Source organism: Poromitra crassiceps (assembly GCF_964638095.1).
Source record: "Poromitra crassiceps genome assembly, chromosome: 3".
Classification (NCBI taxonomy): domain Eukaryota; kingdom Metazoa; phylum Chordata; class Actinopteri; order Beryciformes; family Melamphaidae; genus Poromitra; species Poromitra crassiceps.
In genome coordinates this window covers 73,986,047-74,011,989 of record NC_139625.1, presented here as the reverse complement: position 1 = coordinate 74,011,989, position 25,943 = coordinate 73,986,047, and the positions used below count along the sequence as shown (strand labels likewise).

Genomic DNA, 25,943 nt, shown 5'->3' with positions numbered 1-25,943 from the left:
AGGTTGATAGCTCTAATTTTCAATCAGACATTAAATCCTTTGGTTTGAAAACTCCGCCACACTTCCTACTTCTCCGAAATCTCAGAATCATCAATTGCTGGCTTGCTGTCAATCAAATACCATTTGCCGCTGGAGGCTGGTCCAAATATTTAACCACATATTTGCTGAAACAAAGTGAGTCCAAGATCTGAACAATTTAGGGACATTATACTGTTATTTCAGTGAATAAAAACTAATAAATAACAAATACAAATAGCCTAATTTATTAGGGGAAAAATTATTTTCTTTTCAATTTCTTCTTGGGCCTTCACTGAATACCTAGAAGGCCCAGACGGTTCCCCTCTGTCTAAATGTAATATCACCTCTTCCAAGGGTATGCACATTCAATTTGTGTGACATCACGTAGGCTACATTTGTGTATTATCGAGTTTGAATGAAAGCTTTTATTTTGAAGAATCTAGACCGGAAGTCGAAGTGAAATTGCTGCTCACTTTATCCAGCCCTGCATCTTACGCATTTTAGAAGATAGTACTAAAAAGGCGATCTAGATTATGTCTGCATGCTGGAAATAAGTGATTCAGTAAGTACTCTATAACAAGAACGGAAGATAATGTTCGGTTATTATGTTAATATTTTTTGCAAATGAGATAAAGATGTAGGCGTGGGGAGGAGAGGGGAGGAGGGTATCTCACTTAGGATAGGGCGTATGAGGAAGTTATTATATGGACGGATCTACTAAAACGGGCTACTCTTCAATCCTAACCGTGATTTTCCTCCTCCAAAAATGCCTGGAAAGAAAGTCTGCATCGTGGGATCTGGGAACTGGTAACTTTTCCTTTGCTCTTTCTGGAGAGATGTGTTGCAAAGTATTTTAGTTATGGCTATATAGCATTATGATTTATGTAATCACTGATGTGAAGTGCAGTGCAGGACCCGCTGCTCCTGTAAAGCCATAGCAAATTGTAAGAAAGTGCGATTTGCAGATTTATAGATGTATTAGTTGATTAGTCATAGTCCAGCTCGTGCATTTCACATATAATTCCTATGTCGTTATTTCCCTCGAGTCATCTGTTGCAGGTGCTCAAGTGAAAAAGTGCACCACTCTCATACAGTTATGAAAAATAAAGTTAGATACAGTCAGGCCCAGCCCAGATTAACACAATGTGGTGCCACTGGGTGAGCACACTTGAAGTGCAGCCCTCCTTCCACTTTACACATAAAGAAGTTAAATTTACTATGGCAATAAAGACCACAGACCACAAGAGCATATTGCTAAAATACACGCTCAATACACTTACTACGAATGTAAGACACAATGTCTACTAACTAAACGAATGGGTCATTTTATACAGTGAGGTCAAGTTTCGAAAAAACGGTCTCACTTCAATGAAATGGCTACTATGGGGACTAACATCACACATCCAAAATTGAATCCACAAGAGTCTCAGCTTTCCAGTTATACCCAATTTATGTAACTCCAAGACTGTTTAGGGATGCAGAAATAATCAAATAGAATAGGCAAAATACCACATTTATAGTGCATTAAGTGAGGATGTAAAGGGGAGACTCATAGGTAGGCCTACCTATTCTCATTCAGATCAAATTTACCCTAAGTCTTTCTTTCTTTCTTTCTTTCTTTCTTTCTTTCTTTCTTTCTATCTATCTATCTATCTATCTATCTATCTATCTATCTATCCAAATAATATTCCAGAACTGTCTGTAATTAAATGTGATATACCTAATATATAAAATATAAAATATTATATACCTAACAAGATCAATTCAGCACAATAGTCAGATTACACTTTCATGTAGGCTACAGCATGCAGAAAGCAGAGTTAACAGACTTACCCTTGTTGTACAATGCAGTTTCCCCCCTTATCTTTCCACAGCATTATACTCACTCAGTGGGAAAGTTGTCAGTCAGAGTCAGCAGGATAATAAATTGTGATGTGAGTCTTATCTCTGATCATCTAACCAGCAGAGTAGACTAGACTGCTTGGTGCTATTGTTAGAGAAAGCACCAACATAATAATATAAGACCAATACTAATAATAGTCTTCTCCTCTTCTGTCGTCTAGTGGAAGCTGCCCTGTATTAAAAAAATGGCAAAATGATTATTATTATTATATATATTTTTTGCATAGCCAGCATGGAGTTCATATCTTATCATGTCATGGTGAAGTACACTGTAGCAGGCTAGTAGTAGTTTCAGATTACATCTAGATTCCATATAAATATATATTTGATTGATTGATTGATTGATTGATATTTGTACTTTTTGATTACACGTACTGTATATACAATTTCTATGGTGCAATTACTTGTTAGTGACATCTACGCTGTCCTCTTTACCCCAGAATATTTTCATCTATTAGCATTTAATGTTATTCTCATCTATCCTCCCTGCTTCTTCCTCCGGCTGTGCAACAGTCTCTGATGCAGGGGACGACTGTCGCCAAGAGACTCATTCCCCTTCCCCACCCTCTTTTCAGCTGTGGCTGAGGGATAGGGTCTCGGTTATACGTATGGAGAGACTTCCGGTTCTTGAGGATCAATCCACTTAGGAAATTCTCAATTATCTGGGACCTGTTGCTGGCTTTCTTGGACGAGGTTAAAAGCAACATGTAACTCACCCAGCTGACTTCTCATGGACCCTTTGCGTGGGATCCCACGCACATCTCTTACAGATAAGCACTTTACGCAGCTGGTAGCGCCATGGCCACGCTGTAATATTGGAATGTGGATGATATGTTGTTTTTGTTTGTTTTGTTTTTCTTTCTTTCTGTGTCTGAGCCTTTTGTTTTTCACGTTCTGAAAATGGCAAGATAAAATATTGGGGGAAAAATGTTATTCTCATCTGAGCTTTCACGCCAAATTTGTCCAACTTGGAAAAACAAACTTCCTGTGGTGAAAAGTTCACCACCAGTGACATCATTATCAGGGTCTGTGGCTTGGTTCTTTGGACTTCCCTGTTGTCTTCATATCAGATGCTTCAAGGTTCAAATATCTTTATTATCCTTATTATGTACAGCCAGCAGTAACCATATAACCATCAGACAAACCCACAATTTACAAAGTAGCATGACATGGTTGGGAGCAATGGATGCCTTAGGTCTTCTAGTTTCATATGATACCAGGATCTTCACTCTAGCTTTAAAAATGAGCCCGCTACAGCTTCAGAAACACAGTAATGTTGGCCGTGGACATGCCTTACAAAAAGGGCACTTATCAGTCAGAGGCTAAAAGCGCATGAGCTTGGGCACAACCTGGGGTCTATCTGTGCACGTCCCTGCAGGCTGCTACAAGCTGGGTTTTGGGTATACAATATTTTCCCCAATGAAAAATCACTGAAATATCCCAATAATGCTCTTTTAGGGACTTGAAGTGTGTCTGTGTAGCCTACTGAGTTTATAATGTATTTATAAACTCTTTTTTAGCTTATAATATTAATATATTGCCCCAAAAGGGGACTATAGTATAGTGTGTCTGTGTTACTCTGTAGTGAGATTGTAGATAATCATATTTTTGGAGGGACCTTTGCCGTGAAAATTATGGTATCCTTCTACCAGCCAAGTATTGGATCACTAAGATGTTTGATCCACGCTGGCATAGGGCTCAGTTTTATTACGTTTTAATGAAGATTGATTCAAGATTCTCAACTGGGTTTTTAAAGTTAAATTTAAACCAAAGCTTGGTTTTCAAGCTTGTAGGAACTGTCCAAAGCCAGCAGACCCAAATACCTCATATCCACAAAGTTACCGTACTTTGTTTGTTGTGGATTTGGGTGTTTGATAATTTGGGTTTGGGGAATACATGTAACCTTCTTGATCTTTAGTTTGACTTTGTCCTTCTGACTGTATCTTTGCTCCTTCCAGGGGCTCTGCCATCGCCAAAATCATCGGGCACAATGTCAAAGCATCCAACAGGTTCGATCCCATTGTAAACATGTGGGTTTTCGAAGAAATGGTCGATGGAAAGAAGCTAACGGAGATCATCAACACAGATCATGAAAATGTCAAATACCTCCCAGGTCACAAGCTGCCCAGAAATGTGGTGAGTGTCCCAGTTTGAGCATTTTTTTATCCATTCATTCAGAACAGACACTATTGTATCTGCAAATTGTGCAATTGCTTCTTGCTTGTGCAATTGTATTACTCTTGCAATCTTGGGAGTTTTCTCTTCTGACAAAAGAAGCTGTGAGAAGAGGAATGAACCTTGACCCACACCTTATAACTTATCACAAGAATATTACATCCATTTATTAATTTTGTATTAATGTGTCATCCACTAACTACAGTAATAATACTGTTTGTCCTCACCTCAACCATACCCAGAGTACTGTAAATCATTCAGGATCTGTAATATAGTGCATTAAGAGAAAATAACCTTTTCACTTCAACTGCAAGCAATACTTCTTGTTTTAGCAGAAAAATTGTTTTGAAAACAGAAATGGGACAAACTTTCCAGCCTTCACCAACATTTATGATCTGTCGGGGTTATTGTTATCTGGATAATCCACCCGAGAACACTTGAACACAGATGGCTATACACTGATGACATGATGTCACATGGAGATGTTGAGTCAGCACAGTTGCCAGAATAATAAAGCAGGATAGTACTGTGGAATTAGGGATGGGCATCGAATTTCGAATTTTCGGAAAAAGAAATTGTGAGTGAAATGTTGCATTGTCTCCCCTGATTCTAAGTATAGTCGAATCGCTTGGTTTGAGCAAGTAAAACAATTTTTATAAGCAACCTCTCCCTCTTCATGGGATTTCATCCGCCATTCATTTTTCCATAAACCTTGCTTAAAATGCTTATAAAAATTGTTTTACTTGCTCAAACCAAGTGATTCGACTATACTTAGAATCAGGGGAGACAATGCAACATTTCACTCAAAAAAAAAATATATATATATATACCGTATATATATTTTCGAATTTCGATTAAAAGTCGACTTTGGCCAGCGAATTTCGAATAGTGTTTTTGCTAGAAATGCCCATCCCTATGTGGAATCCACGGAAATGTAATATACTGTGTATGGACATTTCTGAATCAAAATATGTTGCATTTAACGTTTCTAGATATGTGAATATTAATGTTATACACATCATAGAGTCTCCCATGCCACATTTTAGAAACGTATTTTGCCGACGTTTTGTTTCAAATTTATTTTGCACGTTGTACATATCCTGCTTTTCAGACATGTAAAATGCCAGTGTTTTATTCTGGTAATTGGGTTGGATATTTCCAGCAGCTATGGAAGTTTACTGACAGACATTGGTAAGGAGTCTAACTTCTTTGCCGATGCGTCACTAGGTGGCAGTTCCAGATGTCACCGAGGCTGTGAAGGGAGCCAACATCCTGGTCTTCGTCATCCCACACCAGTTCATTGGCAAACTGTGCGATCAGATGAAGCCTCACATCACGGAGGGAACCATCGGGATATCGCTCATCAAAGTAAGATCCATATGTCCATTTTCTTCTTCGTGTCTGGGTGTAACTCACGTTGTATAATGTCTCGGGATCCACAATGATATCGACACGCCATCGGTATCAGGCGATAAAGGCCTTAAGAAAGGACTAGGCATCAGCCCGAAACAAACATTTCTGCTGATATGACAGGCCGATAATGCACTTACCGTACTTTCACATTGTTATGATCCCTGTGGACAGAGATTAGATTTTATTTATTTGTTTTGCAACTTGGGAAATCTATCCATCTATATACGTATATAAAATTGAGTATGTGGACTTTGTTTGTTTCAAGTTCTGAGTTCGGCCTCAGCTATGCCATTTTACTTGGCCTGAAACCTTCAGGGTGTGTAAAGGGCACCTGTGCGGGTGACCTGACGCAGCCGGATTTTCTAATTAGGCTAATTAGCTAATGATATGATGTCATCACTGGCCCAACCCACACACTAGATTTAGTGATCTCAAGAGGCCTAACTGTTTCTATAGATAAGATTGAACAGGCTGTTATGCGGGTGGTTCGTGTCCTTGATGATCTTCAGGGACCTCCTGAGGCACCGCTGATTGTACAGTTCCTGCAGTTTTGGCAGCTCACATCCTGTCACGTGCTGGGCCGCGCGCCTCACCATTCTCAGCGCCTTGCGGTCCATGGTGGTACAGCTCCCATACCAGGTGGTGAAACAGCCGGTCAGCACTCAGCAGGCTCTCGATGGGGCCTCTGTAGAAGTCCCTGAGGATTTTGGGCCTCAGGCCAAATTAATTTAGGCGTCTGAGTCCGTGTAGTCGCTGTTGGGCCTTTTTGACGATGGTGGCGGTGTGGCTGGTCGTGGTGTCAGGTCCTGGTGGATGTTGACTCCCAGGTACTTGAGGCTTTCCACCCTTTCCACCACTGTGCCATTGATGGTGACTGGGGGGTGAGTCTCAGTCTCCCTCCCCTTCCTGTAATCCACAATGACCTAATTGGCCTTGGAGACGTTCAGGGAGAGGTGGTTGACCTGGCACCACTGTTCCAGGGCATCCAACTCCTTCCTGTAGGCCGTCTCATCGCCATTCGAGATCAGCCCCACAACTGCTGTGTTGTCTGCAAACTTCACAATGGTGTTTGAAGTCTGTGTCGCCACACAGTCATGGGTGTAAAGGTCGGTGTGATGGTCAGTGGGAGGAGATGTAGTTGTCTACTCTCACCACCTGATGGCGGTCTGTCAGGAAGTCCAGGATCCAGTCACACAGTGCTGTGTACAGGCCCAGATCCTTGAGCTTGCTTACCAGCCTGGAGGGTGCTATGGTGTTGAATGCTGAGCTGTAGTCCACGAACAGCATTCTCACATAGGTGTCCCTCCCCTCCAGGTGGGAGAGGGCGGTGTGTAGCACGTGGTCCCTCCCCTCCAGGTGGGAGAGGGTGGTGTGTAGCACGTGGTCCCTCCCCTCCAGGTGGGAGAGGGCGGTGTGTAGCATGTGGGCTATGGCATCCCCTGTGCTCCTGTTGGGCCGGTATGCAAATTGTAGAGGGTCATGGTTGGGGGGGGGGGGGGTGTGGGGCGGATGTGTGATATGACCAGTTTCTCCAGGCACTTGCTGGCTATGGGAGTGAGCGCTATGGGGCGCCAGTCATTGAGGCTGGTCAGTTTCTGCTGTTTGGGGATAGGGATGATGGTTGGTTGCAGATTTGAAGCAGGAGGGGTCAGTCCGGAGGGAGAGGGACTGGTTAAAAATGTCTGTGAATACCCCCGCTCAGCTGGTGGGCGCAGGTCTTGAGGATGCGTCCGGGGATGGCGTCCGGGCCGGCCGCCTTGCGTGGATTGATCCGCATGAACGACCGGTGTCCTATTGTTTGCGCAGCCGTTGGCGCCCCTCTTATGCTACCTTCCCTGCGTCTTAAGCTATCGTCTGCCTCCACCATCCATAATACAGGAGGGACTTGATGTTCTTTGAAATTAACTGGAAAGAAATTGCTCATATATTGGTATTGGGCAAAAGAGTTAGAAAATATTGGCATATCAGATGGGGGCAAAAAAAAATCCAATATTGTGCATCCCTAATAACGTCCCCTGCAGCTAGGATGGAACTCGATATGGGAGGCCGACACTAGCAAGGAGGCTAACACACATCTTACGCCTGGTGCAAAGTGCAAGGCGTTGTCATTGTCATTGTCATTTCTTGCACTCAAAATCTCCCTTTTTTTAATTTAAATGTTTACTACCACTGAGTCGCTGAAACGCATCCATTGATGTACTTACTCACCCAGTGGTAATGAAAAGAAAATAAGGGAGATTTTGAGTGCTAGAAACTAGCAATGACAACACCTTGCACTGGGCGATTTCTGGCTAACGTTACATCAGCTTCATCGTTCATTTCACTCCCGGACATCAAAAGGGGAAACACACTGTCATCTGATCCGTCCCCTGTGTCATGTTTTTCTGTGGCCGGGACATCACGGGACATCACAGTGACATCACGGGACATCACAGTGGGGCAATACAGTTGTCCCCAGTTGTCCCCAGTGTCAGAGATTGCTGCACAGCTCTAGGGAAGTTCAGAGAGGAGTCCGAGCAGCCGAAGATGGCAAGTTCTGCCTCTGGCTGCAGGGTTATTTTATAGGCCTTAGAGTACCAGTCAAATATTTTGGCCCAGAACCCCGTTAGTGAAGGGCAGAACCAGAAGGCATGCAGAAGTGTTCCCTCTGACAAGGATAGTCATGCTCTTAACCACAAACAGGAACTGCCTTGCCTGCTGCAGACTCCTCGCCTCGCAGGGATGAACCAAAGGTCAGTCACAGGTTTTGACAGTTATTCTGAGAATAACGGCAGTTTAGGTAAGGCTGTTCAGAGAATAACTGACATTTATGTGACTCTGAGGAAGAGACTTGTAGTGTCGAAACGTCAGTCGGTTGTTTGCACCTTAATAAACTGCCTAGATTGACCGTGTGCTCAAGATCTCATCCTTCATCCATCATCACTAATAGTCCCTTTTCTGAGAGGCACCGGTTTTGTAGCCTGGGTAAACCCAGCCCCCACGTGACCTGCTCTCTCAGTTCCCAGTCACTAGTGTGACTGTAAGCAGGGTGAGCCTGAGAGCAGGTCACTGGGGGCTGGGTTTACCCAGGCTACCGGTTTTGCAGGTTTTGTCAGCAGAAGCGCGGATATTCTCTCTGGGTGACATTTAGGTGATTTAGGTGACACTGTCTTGCGGTGTCTGCACATGTTGTTCCAATGTAGAGACGTCAGCAGTTGTTTGCACTCTTTAACCACACATAGGAAAAATGCCATCACAATTAGGCTGCAAAAAGCTGCAACTGGAACTGCATAGTTCCTGATTCCCTCAGTTTTAGTAAGTAAATTAGCCTAAATAAATTAAGGGATATGCTTTTTGATGCCTCTATGTTGAAATCAGTCAGAGCAGAAAATGGACAGAAGTAACAGTAGAAAGTTCTGGTAGTAAATGTCATGCATGTTGCTTGTCATGCTGCAGGGTGTAGATGAAGGTCCAGAGGGGCTGAAGCTCATCTCCGACATCATCAGAGAGAAACTCGAGATCGAGGTCAGCGTCCTGATGGGCGCCAACATCGCCAACGAGGTCGCAGACGAGAAGTTCTGCGAAACCACCATCGGTTAGACTTCTTTCTTTCTTTCTTTCTTTCTTTCTTTCTTTCTTTCTTTCTTTCTTTCTTTCTTTCTTTCTTTCTTTCTTTCTTTCTTTCTTATCATCAAGTCTGATTTTAGCATTTGATTGGGCGGAAAGCACTTCACTGTTTCTTTCTCGTTACTGGTCACTTCTCTATTCTTCTACTATCACAGCATTTTGGAGGGACAGTATTGCATAATTACATTTTTGGATATCAGCCAAGCCTTCTACTTGAATGGAGTTCTGCCTTTCTATTTTAATAAGCTGCATTCATTTCAGGGGCAAAAAACGAGGCGAACGGCCACATCTTCAAAGAGCTGTTCCAGACTCCCAACTTCCGCATCACTGTGGTCCAGGAGAGCGACACGGTGGAGCTCTGTGGAGCTCTGAAGGTACAGCCAACCTCTGTGGATTCAACACAATGTAGAGTGTTTATGTAGAGCACACGTGGGCAAAATACGGCCCATGTGTGCTCTACATAAACAATCACAATGGGAGAGAGGGTTAAAAATAGGGAGACTCCTGTGGAAATCGGGAGTGTTGGCACTAATCTCCAATATGTGGCCATTCGCTTACTTGATGTCAGTATGGCCCTCAGGAAAAAGATGTTGCCCACCCCTGGGCACTCTTCACAAACGTGAATAACTTTTATGCCTTTTGAAGCGTTTTACAGAAATCGCTTTAAAAAAAAAATCGTTTACGTTCCAAAAGTCATAAAAGTTGTTCACGTTTGTGAAGATTATCATGCAGAACCCAGGTTCGCATTTCGAAAAACTTTTGTTAACCACAGACCATTTTATGCATTTAAGTGAAATCCCCATTCTAAAACCCCATAGACCTTTTCACTGAAGAACCCGGAAAATACTTCCGGACTCATTCCTGCGGCTCTCTTTGTACCAATTAGTCTTTTTCACAGCAGCCATTCTGTGTCTAAAAGGCAGGAAGTAACACAGGTGCAACCAAAACATAATTAGGGTTTCCAACTCCCAGTCCATTTAGGTGTTCCAGTGCTGGGGCCCTAATTAATGATTTGCTTGCACCTGTGTTTACCCTGCCTTTTAGACACAAAATGGTGGCTGTGAAAAAGGCCCATTCCCTGTCCCAGTCATTGCTCCACCCCCTCTGCCGAAAGTTGTAGACTAGCACATGCTACCTCAGATACTTGTGCAGTTGCCAGCCGCTTCTTTTCACCTGACAGCGAAGAGTTTCATCGTCAGAATGTAGCGCATAGGAGGATCACGCTATTCCCCCCCTCCCCCACACCCCAGTTCCCCTCCCCCCAAACAGGCACCCTGACCCACCAAAGGAGGCACTATATATGTATGGATGCCCGACAAACCCGGAGGTAACATGGGTGCTTGAACCTGTGACCCTCATGTCTGGGTGTGTACCGCACTTATCACCTTCCCCTTGCGCCCCTAATGGGAGATGTTTCACTTCTGCAATAGCTACTTGAGGTCTGGTCATTCCTTTCCGTTTTCAACTTCAGCAACCCAGACTACCTCTGTATCTTTTAATCACATAAATCTTTTGACTGACAATTTGAACATGGAGAATCTTCTTTCTTTACATATTCATCTTATGCAAAAACCTTCCTTTGTGTCTAAAACTTCTTCAATCCAAATTTGGTCTCAGTGCACCTCCCATCTCAATGATCTCTGTCTCTCTCCCTGTGCCTGGCAGAACATTGTGGCGGTGGGCGCTGGCTTCTGTGATGGCCTGGGTTTTGGGGACAACACCAAGTCAGCGGTGATCCGGTTGGGTCTGATGGAGATGATCTCCTTTGCCAAGTTGTTCTGCAAGGGCCAGGTGAGCTCCGTCACCTTCCTGGAGAGCTGCGGCGTGGCCGACCTCATCACCACCTGCTACGGAGGACGCAACCGCAAAGTTGCAGAGGCCTTCGTCAAAACGTCCAAGGTGAGCTGGATAGCGAAATTGACTGTCGTTGTTTGTATGCTAAAGTGTTAGCATGTGGCCGTGAAGCAAATGATCTACCAGGGACAGACATGGATGATGATATTTGTCTTCTCGTGACGCTATGGGCCAATCTCCAAAAAACCCTGTTATATTCCTTTAAGGGAAGATGAAATTTGAGATCAAATATGTCACAAAATTGAAACTAAACAACATTGAAACTGTGTGTGGCTCTCCAGTCCATCACTGAGCTGGAGGCAGAAATGCTCAACGGCCAGAAGCTTCAAGGCCCACAGACTTCAGCTGAGGTGTACAAGATCCTCCTGAAGAAGGACCTGGTCGACAAGTGAGTATATTTACATCCTACAGATGTCATATGAAGTATTGTACAGTAGTATGTATCATACACTGTTGACTCTAAACTAGAGACATTCACTTTTTGACCGATAGGCTACCACATAACGAGACAGAATACAGAATACTATCGCATAAGAAATTATGATTAGGCCACAAGTTTCTTGCCTAGAGCAGTGGGTCCCAAAGTGGGGGTCATGGGACACCACTGGGTGGGTCACGAGATGAGTTCCAGAAATTGGCATTATGTGAAATTGGCCTAATGTGTGAACTACAGAATGTGTGAAATCTTTACTTTTACTTTACTTTATTGGTTTATTGTGACGGGACAATGCACATTAATGGACATGTTCAGAAATACAGAAGCCTCTATATACGAAAACATGTAAATATGCCGGAGTTAGCTAATGCTAATTTACATCCGTAGTCCCCAATAAATATCAAAACAATCACTCATTACATTCATTCAACGCACAAACTGAAATATACATGTAACGTGTCATCGCAAAAGATACCACAGCATTACAGACATCAAAATTACAGCATAATACAATTGAAAAACTATTACATTTTTACATTTTAACCCTAATTGTTACATTTAGTGTGTTTTGTTTACGAAATTCTCAGCTTGTGCGCACAAACGTTTGTATGCTTCAACCACCTCCGGGGATAGTGGGGGTCGTGAGCTTGTCGTGAGGTTGTCTGTCCGTACGTCCGTACGATGTTTGTTAACACGATATCTGAGGAACGCCTTGATGGAATTTCATCAAATTTGCCTCAAACATCGACTTAGACTCAAGGATGAAAGGATTACATTTTGGTGATCAAAGCCAAAGGTCAAGGTCACTGTGACCTCTCAAACGGCATTTTCCAGCTTGTTAACGCGATATCTCACGAATGCCTTGACGGAATTTCATCAAATTTGCCTCAAACATCGACTTAGACTCAAGGATGATCTGATTCGATTTTGGTGGTCAAAGGTCAAAGGTCAAGGTCACTGTGACCTCTCGAACGCCATTTTCAAGCTTGTTATTGTGATATCTCAGGAATGCCTTGACAGAATTTAATCAAACTTGTCTCAAACATCGACTTGGACTCAAGGATGAACTGATTAGATTTTGGTGGTCAAAGGCCAAGGTCACTGTGACCTCTCGAACGCCATTTTCAAGCTTGTTAGCGCAACATCTCGGAAATGCCTTGACGGAGTTTCATCAGATTTGCCTCAAACATCGACTTGGACTCAAGGATGAACTGATTAGATTTTCGTGGTCAAAGGTCAAGGTCACTGTGACCTCACGAATGCCATTCCCAAGTTCGTTAAAGCGATATCTCAAGAACTGCTTGATGGAATTTCTGCCAATTTGGCTCAAACGTCGACTTGGGCGCAAGGATGAAAGGATTACATTTTGGTGATCAAAGGTCAAGGTCACTGTGACCTCTCCAACGCCATTTTCAAGCATGTTAACGCCATATCTCAGGAATGCCTTGACGTAATTTCATCAAATTTGCCTCAAACATTAACTTGGCTTCAAGGATGAACTGATTACATTTTGGTGGTCAAACTTCAAGGTCACTGTGACCTCACGAACGCCATTCACAAAGTTGGTTAACGCAATATCTCAAGAACGGCTTGATAGAATTTCTTCTGATTTGGCTCAAACATCGACTTGGACGCAAGGATGAACTGATTCCATTTTGGTTAACAAAGGTCAAGGTCACTGTGACCTCTCGAATGCCATTTTCAAGCTTGTTAACGCGATATCTCAGGAATGTCTTGATGGAATTTCTTCGAATTTGCCTCAAGCGTCCACTTGGACTCAAGGATGAACTGATTACATTTTGGTGGTCAAAGTTCAAGGTCACTGTGACCTGACACACCCAATTTCCAAGCTCTGTAACGCAACATCACAGGAGCGCCTTGACAGAATTTCTTCCAATTTGCCTCAAATGGCGATTTGGACTCAAGAATGAACTAATGGGGGAGGCATAAGTCCGCGTTGCGGTCGTTCTAGTTTTTTTTACAAAAATACAAATCTACTTTTTATTTTATTTTTTATTTTTTATCATGACCATTTGGCCCACAAACAATCAACAAGTGTTGCACTGTGTAAACTACAGCCCTGAACAACACAATACTCTAAGCCAGTGATACTCAACCCAAGGCTCTAGAGTCTAGAGCCACATGCGGCTCCTTCATGGGTAGTTGTGGCTCTTTTAAGTCCTACTTAAAATAAATAAATAAATAGAAATCTAAAAAAACAAAGGGGGGAAAGGGACTTTTGTGGATGCGGCTCTTGCAACAATTTTTGATGTCAATGTAATGTAGGTTGTGTTGTGTAATTATTTTCCCTTCGTTTTATTAACTAAAATGAATGGAAATTAATGTTAATAAAAAATGAATGGAAAATAATGTTAATAAATTATATTGTATTAACTAAATAATAAATTGTTATTATTATAATTTATTTACTAAAACTAAGGGAAAATAACTAGACAACTTAAACTCCATTAAACAAAAGAACAGAAGAAAGGTGCATTGGTGAGGATGGAGAGAGACTGAATGGTCTGAAGTTTTTTTCTGATTTCCCCCCATTTTCAGCGGGGAGAGCTTCACCGGCAGGACGTAGCACGTGGGAGTATCACGCTATTCCCACCAGTTCCCTTCCGCCCCGAACAGGCGCCCCAATCAACCAGGGGAGGCACTAGTGCAGCGACGAGGACACAGACCCCCATTCCGGCTTCCCACCCGCATACACAGCCAATCGTGCCTGTATGGACGCCCGACCAAGCCGGAGGTAACACGGGGCGCGAACCTGCGACCCTCGTGTTGGTACGCAGGGAATCTACCGCTACACTACCCGGACGTTGTTAAGGTGGTCACCCTTAACGGCGACCCTACTCTGCAAGGCGGGGCCAGGAGAGTGGGAGGGGTCATCACAAAGGCACTGAACCTCAAGGCCTATATACAGTTAGACACAAATGAATAAATGCATGAATACATTATTTAGCGGCAGGACCATTTGAATAGTCAAACATCAAACAAAGACCTTGTTCTGATACAGTGAGCTGCCAAAGATCACATGACACAGGCATGTCCAAAGTCTGGCCCCGGGGGCCAATTGTGGCCCGTCTCAGAATAAACTATACATGTATGTGGTCCTCCACACAGTATTGGTTAATCAAGCAATTTCACTTTGCATTTTTTTCCGTTCACCTAATGATGACGGCACTACTATACAGTTTGTAGACAAGTACAGAGTCGGAACAACGGAGGCAGAACTAATGTTTTCACATGGTACTGTAAACAAAATCCTTAGAGTATGTGTGCGTATGTGTATTGTATGTGTGTGTTTTTTTTTAATATAACCCATATGATGCGAGAAGCACCTGGCCCCCTGGTATCTTCACATGATCTAATTCCTCCCCCCATTCAAAAGAAGTGTGGACACCCCTGACGTAATACATTGAGTTGATTGTGACTGTGTATTCTCTCCTGCAGATTTCCGCTGTTCACCGCCGTCTACCTCATCTGCTTTGAGGGTAAGGAAGTGAAAGAGTTCATCCACTGTCTGCAGAACCACCCCGAACATATGTGATGATGGGATGCTCCTTCAATGGCGGTTTACTACCACTAGAGGGCAGAATGTGAACACAACACAACAGCCCCATACAAACTGTCCACTATGGAGCACTTCTACTTTATCATTAACATTCCATGACTTTTGACAAGGGGACCTATTGTTTCTTAGCTCTACAATCATGCATTACTTTACTTTGTTGTAATATCTTGTGCAATAACATTGAAATATCACTTAAGTAATGCTTCATAAGCTATAACATCATGTTTTTTGCATCTCTGTGAGGAATTGAAATGCAGACCTTTTTTTTAAAGGCAGACCACGCCACAAATTCTTTATAGAAGTAGCGAGTGAGTGATTTCACTACTTGACAGTATGTTTACAATCAATGAGCTGTGGCATTGTGCCATATTGTATGGCAAAAAACATCATGAGAATACTATGAATATGTAGTTTGTAATTAACGACCCAAAGTAGTTCACTACTGAAATGCTACGGAGATTTGATGTAGTTAAACTACCACCCAACTCCACAACAGTTTTTTTTTCTTATTATTTTTTTAATCTTGATTGTGGAGTTGATATTCCCTCAATAAAGTCAATTCATAAGAAGGTGAAATATGGCTTTTCTATTTAGCATAAGGAGCGGACGTGATCCCAGTCAGAAAGAGACACTTCATGAAACTTTGTCATTGTGTACAAATCAAGTCTTCTTTATTCCATATCACATTTCCTTTCATCATCCTCATGTGTGTGAAATGGATTCCCATGTGCTCTCCTGTAATTCCGTGTGAGAGTGAGAGAGCACATTAAAGAACAAACGGCATCCTTGTCCCTCCATCTCCTCACTGTGTCGCAGGGAAGACTGATGAAACCTTTGATAGTCTCTCTTTCTCTCTGTCGGTCTGTCTCCATCCTTCTCCTGTCCCTCTTTCTCTTTCTCTATCTCTGTCTCTATCTTTGTGTCTGCATCGTTCTCCTCTGTCTCACTACTTTTGCATGTCTCTTTCTGTCTCCATAATAATCAATATATGACATACATACTGTACATGGCAGATAACCATTTCATGTCATACAGACCCTTTTGTTATGCCTCTTGCCAGGCCACGGCTATAAGGATGAACTGATTAGATTTTGGTGGTCAAAGTTCAAGGTCACTGTGACCTCACAGCCTCTTCATGCTCGTTAACACGATATCTCAGGAAAGCCCTGGTAGAATTTCTTCAAATTTTGCACTTGGACTCAAGGATGAACTGATTTGATTTTGGTGGTCAAAGTTCAAGGTCAGTGTGACCTCACGGCCGCCATTTTCATGCTCGTTAACACAATATCTCAGGAACATCTTCAGGGAATTTCTTCAAATTTGGCTCAAACATCCACTTGGATGGCTGAATGGCCACACCATTGCATTGTGGGCTTATTTGGATGTAGACTGCTGACTTGTTGGCGGAGGCATACAACCACAATGCGGTATTTCTAGTTGTGTGTGTGTGTGCGTGTGTGTGCGCGTGTGCGCACACATTAACATTAAGGAAATGTCTACTGTCAAATAAAAAAAAGCCAGATCAACACAAACTTCCCTCCCTCCTTCCCTCCCACCACCACCTCATCCCCCTAAATCTGTCCCCCTTTTGCCACCTAAGATAATACTATATTCTAATAGATACGAATAATACAGTACGTGCTTTGAATTCCTTAGTTTTAGCGATGCAGCGATCTAAGCAGACCGAATGGCATGCAGCAGATGATAGAACGCTCATCTATAAGAGACTTGACTTGGACTTGTGACCAAAAAGACTTGGACTTGCAAATAATCACTTGTGAGCATCTGTGCTCTGCTGTGGGTAGCACTTGACAGGGTATCGTCTCCCACTGGATCCCAGGACATCAAAGCAGGTGAGGAGTTCATCATTGGAAAGCTTGGGGGGGGGGGGGGCGGGTGGGTCATCACTAGCTTCCATGCTTTCCCATGGGAGAGCCGCTGTCCTGTGGAGCTGCTGTCCTGTCCGGTGTGGGATGGCTCCTCTCATCCAGTAGGCTAACAGCAACTGTCATCAGGGTGTTTTGGAGGGGGAGTGAGCACTGAGACCTTTGGCTTGACACAAGTCCAGATCCTCTGTTTCAAAGAGAGGGCCCACCTTCAGATGAGACTCCAGCTTGAAAGAGAGGCTTAGTCGCCAGGGTAACTTGTCTGTCGGTACCCTCCCATACACACACATACTGTCCTCCAGTGAGAGGCCCCTCGGACAGCGTTGGATAATACCATGACGGCATGGATTGAGGTCAATGTTTGTTATTTATGTACTTCACTCCCATCTTGAGAAGCAACATTTTGGAATTGAACTTTCTTAGCTGCACGAGGCAAAGTTTTATGTGGCCTAAATAACAAAGGGGCTGCAAGAGCGCACCATCCTCACTTAATGAGAACCTGATGAAATTAAATTCTGTGGTCAGTTGCATAAAGCTAGTAGTCTGATTTACAAGGTCAAAGGTTGGGAATGCCACTTGTGATGTCACCTGACTCAGGTGACATCACAAGACCTGATCTCGGATTTCCTAGCCCAGACCTGAGCATTATACGGCCCGGGGGCCTTCTGGACATACGTAGGGACACTCTGGAGTCACTTACTGTACGGTCTGTTGCTGCGCAACGAACGGTAGCGTGGGGGGTAGCGCTCATTCTTTTGAATGGGGAGTTTCCCCCGCTTCCGAGTCCCTGTGCTGCCTGTGACACGTGAGTGGCCTACGTATGGAAGAAGCCACATTTCATGTCATTTCATTAACCTATCGCACCATGTGGGCAAATGCAGGGTTAATGTTCAATATGTACTTTTTAAGGTTGTGTAGTAAAAATAAAATAAAAGTAAAAGTTCCTGCACTCAGACTACATAAAAATGAAGACAAGAGTTGTGACCACAAGGACTATCCCCATAATAAGGGAGCACGTCTGCAGTACATGGTCAATCCTGTATCAGAGGATATAGGTCAGGGGTGCCCAAATTCTTTCCCATGAAGGGCCAAAACTCAATCTGGGTGGATGTTGTGGAATTACATTAAAATGTATTGTGTTTTATAGAAAATTAACATTCTAAATCTAAAATAACATTTCAATATAATAATCTACTTTTTATCTGTTTGGTAATTGTAATAATTTGCAATTGGTTATATATATTTAAAAAAACACCTGCATTTGTGGGGAGCTTAAACAACAGTTGTATTTTCCACCTTTGTAATCAAGAGAAAAATTTGACTTAATTCACAACTTGTAAAATCCTCAAAGTACTTTGAAAATCAGCTTTATTGTCCATCTTTTGTAAACAATTTGCCATGACAATTTGACAAAAACATGCAATATCCTGGTTGCTAATGTGGTTCCTCCTCTGGTCGTTAAGGGCGCCTGTTCAGAGGGAGGGGAACTGGTTGGAATAGCGTGAACCTCCCACGTGCTATGTCCTACCGGTGAAGCTTCCTCTGTCAGGTGAAAAGAAGCGGCTGGCTAACTGCCCATGTCTCAGAGGAAGCATGGAGCCAGTTTCGGCTCTCCCCAGATCGGCAGAGGGTGGAGTAGCAACCAGGATAAATAAATTAAGTTAGCACTAATTGGGGATAAAAAATGGGATACAAAATCGGGGGGGGGGGGGGGTGATTTTTTTTTTTTTTTTTTTTCCCCAAATCCGTGGCCGGCTAAAACAAACAGAGCGCGGGCCCCAAATTGGTCAGCACCATGGTCAGCACTGTATATAGGTGTATGTGCAGTGAAGTAGCTAGTTATAACAGCGTGAGGCAGCAATGCACCAACCCGTGCCTAGTCTGCCGGAAATCAAAAGAAGAAGAAGTACATGGTCAATGCATTGCACCGTGCTGATGAATGGACAGAAACACGATGTGATGTAGGCTACTGCGTCGGTGTCTGTATTTTGCAGGTAAGCAAAATGGCCTAAATGGGTAATAGTGGACACATGTAGCCTACAGCGTAGTGCCAGCTGAGATGGTGGGGAAGTTGGCCGTATAGTTCCTCTGTGCTCACAGTTGCTAAGTTGTGATAATGTAGGCATATATAGCGTACATTTAGCAGCTAAGCTAATTGTTGGAGCATGAGTCAGACGCCGACGGTGCTATTCCATTTGTGTTGCGGTAGCCTCAACGCGAGACTAGCCTTCATTCTTCAGAAGAATGGGCTGAGTCTCGCGTTGAGGCTAAAGTTGCGGCTAAATTGTAAGTCAGCGTGTGTATTTTGTCTGATGTTGGCTTGTGTTGCATTGGCTGGAAGCTAACCTTTATTTACTGGTGTTGTAAACAAGCCAAGGGGAAGGCGGCTACTGACTGCCTTTCCGAAGCCCTGCCACTCCGAACGTTAACTTCCATTATTCGGACTGGCGGTCGTTCACCTTAGAAGCCGCAATGCCGACCTTAGGTTTAGGCGTGGGGGTGGGAGAGGTTAGGTTTTGGGTTAGGGTCTGGGGGAGGTTAGGTTTAGGCATGGGGGGAGGTTAGGTTTGGCGTGAAAAACGGGGAATATAGAACCCGGGGAACATAGACATGATCCCTTTCTGAGTGCCGATATTTCGGAGTGGCAGAACGTCGGAGTGGCAGCACGTCGGAGTGGCAGCATGTAACCGGGGAAGGCACATGTCATAGCTACTAACGCTACAGTTATCAGGTGACGAGATAAAAAAAAGACAGTACCAGAGAATGATGACTGGGCAGAAACGTGTAAATGTGTCTCTGTTTGTATTTTTCAGAATACCAACGTAAAGGAAAATAATGATAATTCACACTAATTGGAGTCTTCCTTCAAGTGTGTACAACTAACCTCAGAATACCCTACTGAAGCTGTTTCATACAAGATGGCAAATCTTTGGTTTTGGAAAGAGCCTGGAAAGAAGAGCGTCTTCAAGTACTAGTAGGAACAGGTATGTGTCTATAGCAAGTTTGACTAAGGTTATATTTAAGTGTAAGACTGAGCTGTGTGATATACTGACCTCACCTTAAAGCAGGGCCAGGGGTATCAAACTCATTTGAGTTCACGGGCCACATTGGACCCAATTTGGTCTCAAGTGGGCCAGACAAAGAAAATCAATGCATAATAACCTATAAATAACAACACCTCCAAATGTTTCAGTTTATTTTAGTGTAAAGAATTAAGCTGGTACGATCAATTCTAGGTGTCAAATCCTTAGCTTGAAAAGTTGGATTAAAGGACTTACCAGTGCAATTTTCACACTTTGCAAAGTCTTCCTGTGGGACAGATTGGACCCTTCAGTGGGCCGGTTCTGGCCCCTGAGCCATATGTTTGACATCCCTGCCTTAAATGATTTCTGACTGTGTATTAAACTTGGCTTTCTGAGACCTGAATACCCAATCATATAGCAATTAATATCAGCTTGTATGTGAAAAAACTGATAAGAAGGCGGGTAAATTATGATCTTTTAGGTAGGTTTATCATCCACTCTAAACTACAACACACAAATCAAATCTGCATGGACCCCCCCCCCCCTCAAAAAAGAAAAGAAAAGAAAAAGTATTACAGTGAGACACTCTCCAGTACATTCCACATTCAATATGGTGCGTGATTTATGAGGTGTGATGACACGGGGCTGTTATTCACAGTCAGCTTATCGCACCTGTGTCTCCCATGGACGACGCTCTCAGTTCTGCATCCAAACTTCTCCCCTGTGAGCACCCCGGGTGTTTTTTAATATGCAGGCCACCCCGGGCCAGACCACATGCTTCATGCGTTTAGATTTATAGCACCTAAAGAGTCTGGCCCCGCCCCCGTGTGAAACCTCACACGTAGACTAATAGACAATTCTTCCACAACGTTACCTACAGGCACATTGGGATAGCCAAACAAGCCCAGGCAGCTGTGTGTGTGTGTGTGTGTGTGTGTGTGTGTGTGTGTGTGTGTGGGGGGGGGGGGGGGGGGGTTGCCAACTTTGGTTGATGATGGACAGTATTTACCATGTTTTTCAAAGCGTACAGTTATTGTAAGGAATTGTATCACGGTTATCATTAAAACCGGTTATCGTTTCATCCCTATCTGATGGTTACAGTACTTAAGTATCAAAAGTACAAGGGAATGCTGTTAATAAAAAAGCAAGTAAAAGACATGCTTGGGCTTGAGTGGAAATCTTCTTCAGGTTTATAGCGGTTGCCATGATGCAGGTTAATAATAATAATAATACATAAGTTTTATATAGCACTTTTCTGGGGAACTCAAAGACGCTTTACAATACATAGAAACAGTACATAGGTTAGACCTCACTTTGCATTAATATGTGGGACTTTTATGGAGCAATTAGGATTCTCTTTTGTTTTTTGTTTTTTCCCCACACATAGCTGCATCTAGACTGGTTTTTGTGAAGCATCTGGCACGCGCACATAAAAACCCTCAAATCTAGCAATAACACCTGTGACGATTTTAATACACAATAATCAATAAATGTTCCCTCAGAACATTACCTCCGTACGCCGACCGTCTGTCCCGGTCTGTCCGACCATCGAGAGGCCGCTCACTGCAGTACATCACCTCCACTCTGCAGCTAAAACTCCTCCCCTCTGTAGCTGAAACTGTTCTCCACTCCACCACTGAGCTCCAGCGAGTGCCACTTGTGTCCGTCTCCGATGATAAAATTATCCGCCTCAGACCATTCTGCAGCCGGCTTACACGAGCTGAGATGGTCGGTCCCAAATGTATCTTTGAAAATAGGCGTTATTTTGAAAAACCGATTGCATATTGGGGGTCAACTAGTTTTTACTACTAGTTACGTTGACTACTGAAACTATAAAGTGCCATGTTAACCATAGATAGAGCCCAAACTAAACAGAAAGTAAAAAGTTGCCTTTAAAGTCGAAGTGAACCGGAGGCGAATGCAATAGCACGAGCGTCGGAGACTGAAAACAAATTGAGAGGCGGACCATATACGTGTCGATGATTTGATTTGACAATTCTGTCGACTGGCTTTGGCATTGGTCAATCATGGCGTGTTCCACCCCCAAATCGAGTGGGATTCAGCGTGTTGTCGTGCTACGCGAGTGGGATCCGCGGAGTACCAGGCAGCCACTTGCTTCGTGCGGCGCGAGCGGACAATCCGATGCATGGGTGCTGCCTGAAATCTCCGAGGGGAGACCCCTGACTACCACGCTCTCAAGCGCGCGCCTTTTACGCTATTTCTGTGAATACGATATTCCTGGAATGCGCGTTTTAACGAGCCAGTTATATTTCTTTGCATTCTTAGAGATTATATATATATATTTTTTTTCATGTTTCATGCAATTGGCCAAGTTAGTAGTTAGTTTATGGGATAGGAATTCTGCCAGATGACAGGCACTAGGCGCCATTTTCTACTTCATTTGGAAGAGAAAATTATCCTGAAATGAAGATTTGATTGACAGCTGCATGTCGTGATATGATTGGTTGAAATGGGGTAGAAATTTGATAGTACTAGGTGACGTCAGCAAACTGTAGATTAGTGTTATCAATGAAATCTTGAAAAATGAACTTTTGATGTGAAAAAGTGTGAAAAACTAAAGGAATTAGATTTTTGTTATTTTTTTGCATACATCATTAAATATTTGCACTGCATACCCAGGTATTTGAACTAAAAGAAAAGAAAAGTAATTTTTGGGTTCAGCTCGACTTTAAGGGGGAAATGGAGCTGAGTTTTCTTTTTTCTCCCGTCAATGCCGAAATGCATTCTGGGCAGTGTCAAACTATCGTACCAGACAGAGCGTCAAAATGCTATTGGTTTTGGTGGTAAATTATCGTACAAATACGATCATTATCGTACATCTGGTGTTTTGGAAAGTTTTCTGCTGTACACATTGACTGTATTATTATTATTACAGGTGTTATCTGGACAGATGGCATTTTTTGGAACATGTGCATTATAATGCCACCTTTTCCCTCCATATTTCTGCCCTGGGGGCATGTTTTAATTTTGTTTTTTGGGGGTATTTTCATAAGAATCTTGAGTCCTAACTAGGGATGTTCATCAATTATCGAAAATCGATAATCGATCGTTAAGGATTGGAATCGATCCTGTGGCATTTGGATCGATTTTTTAATTATTAATTTTTTTTTTTTTTTTTTTTTTTTTTTTTTTTTTTTTTTGGACTAGGTTTGGGTGGAAATCGTTCCTCCTCGCCCCACTCCATTGCACAGCCGACTAACGTGAGGTGGAGCTTCATATAGTCTCTAGTTTTCTGGCTGGGCACGGGCCTTTGTGCCAACAAAACTGTTTTAAACATGAGAAATTCACACCGGCATGCGCCGGGGACAGCAGTGTTGGAGAGGAGACACATTGAAATAAAGAGTTCATTGAGGAGAACACGTTGTCTTTCGTATTTTCTGCCATAGGCATTCATTTTGTTAAAAAAAAAAAAAAAAAAAATTGAAAAAATTGAAAATTTTCTAAGTATTAATAAAATCGATAATCGATAATTGATCGTTAATTCTCACCGATTATCGATTTTGGAAAATTTTCAAAATGAACATCCCTAGTCCTAACTGTAATTAACTTTATTTTTTTTACCTGCACCACGCTCTTTAAACGTTATGGTGCATCTGCACATAAATTGTTGTAATTCCAATGTGTATGCATGTCATTAAATAATCCAGATATCTGGCAACACTATGAAAAAATAAGCATTCCCTGAAAAAATAAGCATTCCCTTCTGTTTGACATTATTCCTGCTGGTTTCTGCACACAGTCAGCATAGTTGGAGATATCTGCACTCTTTTCCCAAACACCAACCCAACTTCAAAGGCAACGAAGGTCGACTGTTGCGTCACCTCACATCGCCTGTGTCTGCCAACAAGTTGCATTTGCACACCGTAAAGACTACAGCCGGCGGTCAACTAGCACATACCTTCTGCGTCTGCGTTGATATACAAACCAGATACATGAAACAAAGCAGCGTTTGCCAACCATTTTCACACCACTGCTCACACAACTTTAAATGGTTTTGTAATATAGTTACTAACTTCTAAACCAGAATATGTCTGATAAAACGTTGCAAATGGTACTGGCGTTGTCTGCCCATATTGCCTGGTCCTTTGTAACCTGTTTGTAACCCGAGTCGTCGAGAAATTGTTTGAAGAGCCGGCACTTTAAAAAAAGACCTGGTGATACCATGCCTAGGTGATACCATGCCTAGGTGATACCATGCCTAGGTGATACCATGCCTAGGTGATTGGATGAACCTGAACCATCTGTCTATCACGTCTCTGGCGGGCTCGCTCTCGCTGGCGTCACACCAAAGCTGATTGGTGTGAACCACTGGTGGTTCAGATTCAAACCAATAGATTGGAGCGTGGCAAGATGGATTAGTTAGCCGATAATAACTGTTAACCAGTTCGAGTCACGCTCTTTCCATAAAGCCCACCAGCTTTGATATCTTTTGGCTGGTTGTTGATATTATAACAATATTGTGGCTTCTAGATGAACATTTCTGCGGAGGTAGAGGCAGCCATACTGTTTCTGGTCATTTCCGTTTTATCGCAGAGAAAGAGTTTAATCCGGATAAGATGCGAAGCTGTTCTGCCTTTTTTTACAAGCAGCGCTGTACTCTCATTCATTATGCTGCAGTAGTGGAACCAGCTATAAGCCTACGGTTCTTATCAATGTACGCTCTTTGACGCAAATGGTGAAGTGCAATGCACATGTACGTTTTCATAGAACATCAATGTTATACAGGTAGAACTGGAGGGGGCCATTAACCAGCTGACTAGCCAATCAAGAGTAATTTCGCTCACTGACGGCCTGATGCCGATTCAACATGTACTGTAGAATCGTCCGAAAAAGTCTCAGACAAGGCTGACTAGAGTGAACGGTGAGGGACACACAGCTAAAGCTGCGTTCACACCGACCTATTCAAGTTTTTCGCTGGCATCGAGTTTACATACAAAGTCAATGCAAACGAGCGATTGAGCGTATATCGCCTGGGAGAAAAATCGCTGGGCGTCCGAGCGACAGAGACAGAGCGATAGGGAGAAAATACGCTCATCGCCCGAGATGAAATATCCCAACTCGAGCGAAATTACGCTGGCATCAGTCGCTCACTGTTCAACGCTGATTGGCTGCCGTGTGAGAGCGAGTCAAGGATCACACTGGCTTGGAACAAACTGCTGGTTTATTGTGTGGCAACAAACCGAATTGACAGGCTGACAGCTGACATGAAGTGAAGTCTGTACTACCGGTATGGAGCTCGCGTTAGGAGCACGCTGATAGGCTTAGCTTGTAAACAAATACGGTGGCTTGTAGTGGACAAACATCATGACATTGCGTAACGTTATAGCCCCCACATGTCCGTCAATTCGTGTGCCTGTTGATGAGCGATTTAAACAGAGCGACAGAGCGATTCCAAAGGGTTGAATCAAGCGACAGAGCGAAAAATAAATATCTCGGTGTGAACACAGCTTAAGATTAGGGCGACAGATGTTCACTGACCACCCAGACGTTCCCAACAGCTGACTATCGGCTGGGTGTGTCTGGGCTCTTAGAAGAAGAAGACATTTTCTGCCCTCCATTCTTGCACAGCATGCAAACAACTTCCACAGATCAAGATAATCCATCACAGTAAGCACAACAATTTTATTTGGTTTTGTCAAGAGTATCTGTTTTATCCTTATTTCATTGCACCCCAGTTGAGTGTTTTCATGTCAGTGTGCTGCATGCTGCTGTCAATCGCCTGACACCCACACGAAAAAATGGATTTCTCCCCCAGGAAATAATCCCTCAAAAACATGTCACTTTACAAACTTTACTGTCACATAAATGCTTTTTTATTTGGGGCGTCTTTGCTATGTGGAACAGCAGTTAATTTCAAGCTATGTTTGGCACCGTTAAGTTTGTATAAAAAAAAAATACAAAGGACAAGTCTTAAAAAATTACATATGGCATGCATTGGGACATGACGGGAAATGTAAACTAGATGTTGACAAAAGTAAATAGTCTATAACTCTAAATGACAGTGGTATTCTCCTTACACAGCATCTATT

General features: G+C 43.0%; 1 protein-coding gene across 1 annotated transcript; it reads left to right on the top strand.

The window, feature by feature from the left end:
• Positions 1 to 687: 687 nt before the first annotated feature.
• Positions 688 to 15,780, top strand: gpd1c (glycerol-3-phosphate dehydrogenase 1c). Its single transcript, XM_083632743.1, has 8 exons — positions 688 to 825; positions 3,879 to 4,056; positions 5,323 to 5,463; positions 8,944 to 9,082; positions 9,376 to 9,488; positions 10,780 to 11,013; positions 11,250 to 11,356; positions 14,864 to 15,780. The coding sequence occupies exons 1-8, from the start codon at positions 785 to 787 to the stop codon at positions 14,958 to 14,960; spliced, it is 1,050 nt and encodes a 349-aa protein (XP_083488869.1). The 5' UTR covers positions 688 to 784; the 3' UTR covers positions 14,961 to 15,780.
• Positions 15,781 to 25,943: the final 10,163 nt, after the last annotated feature.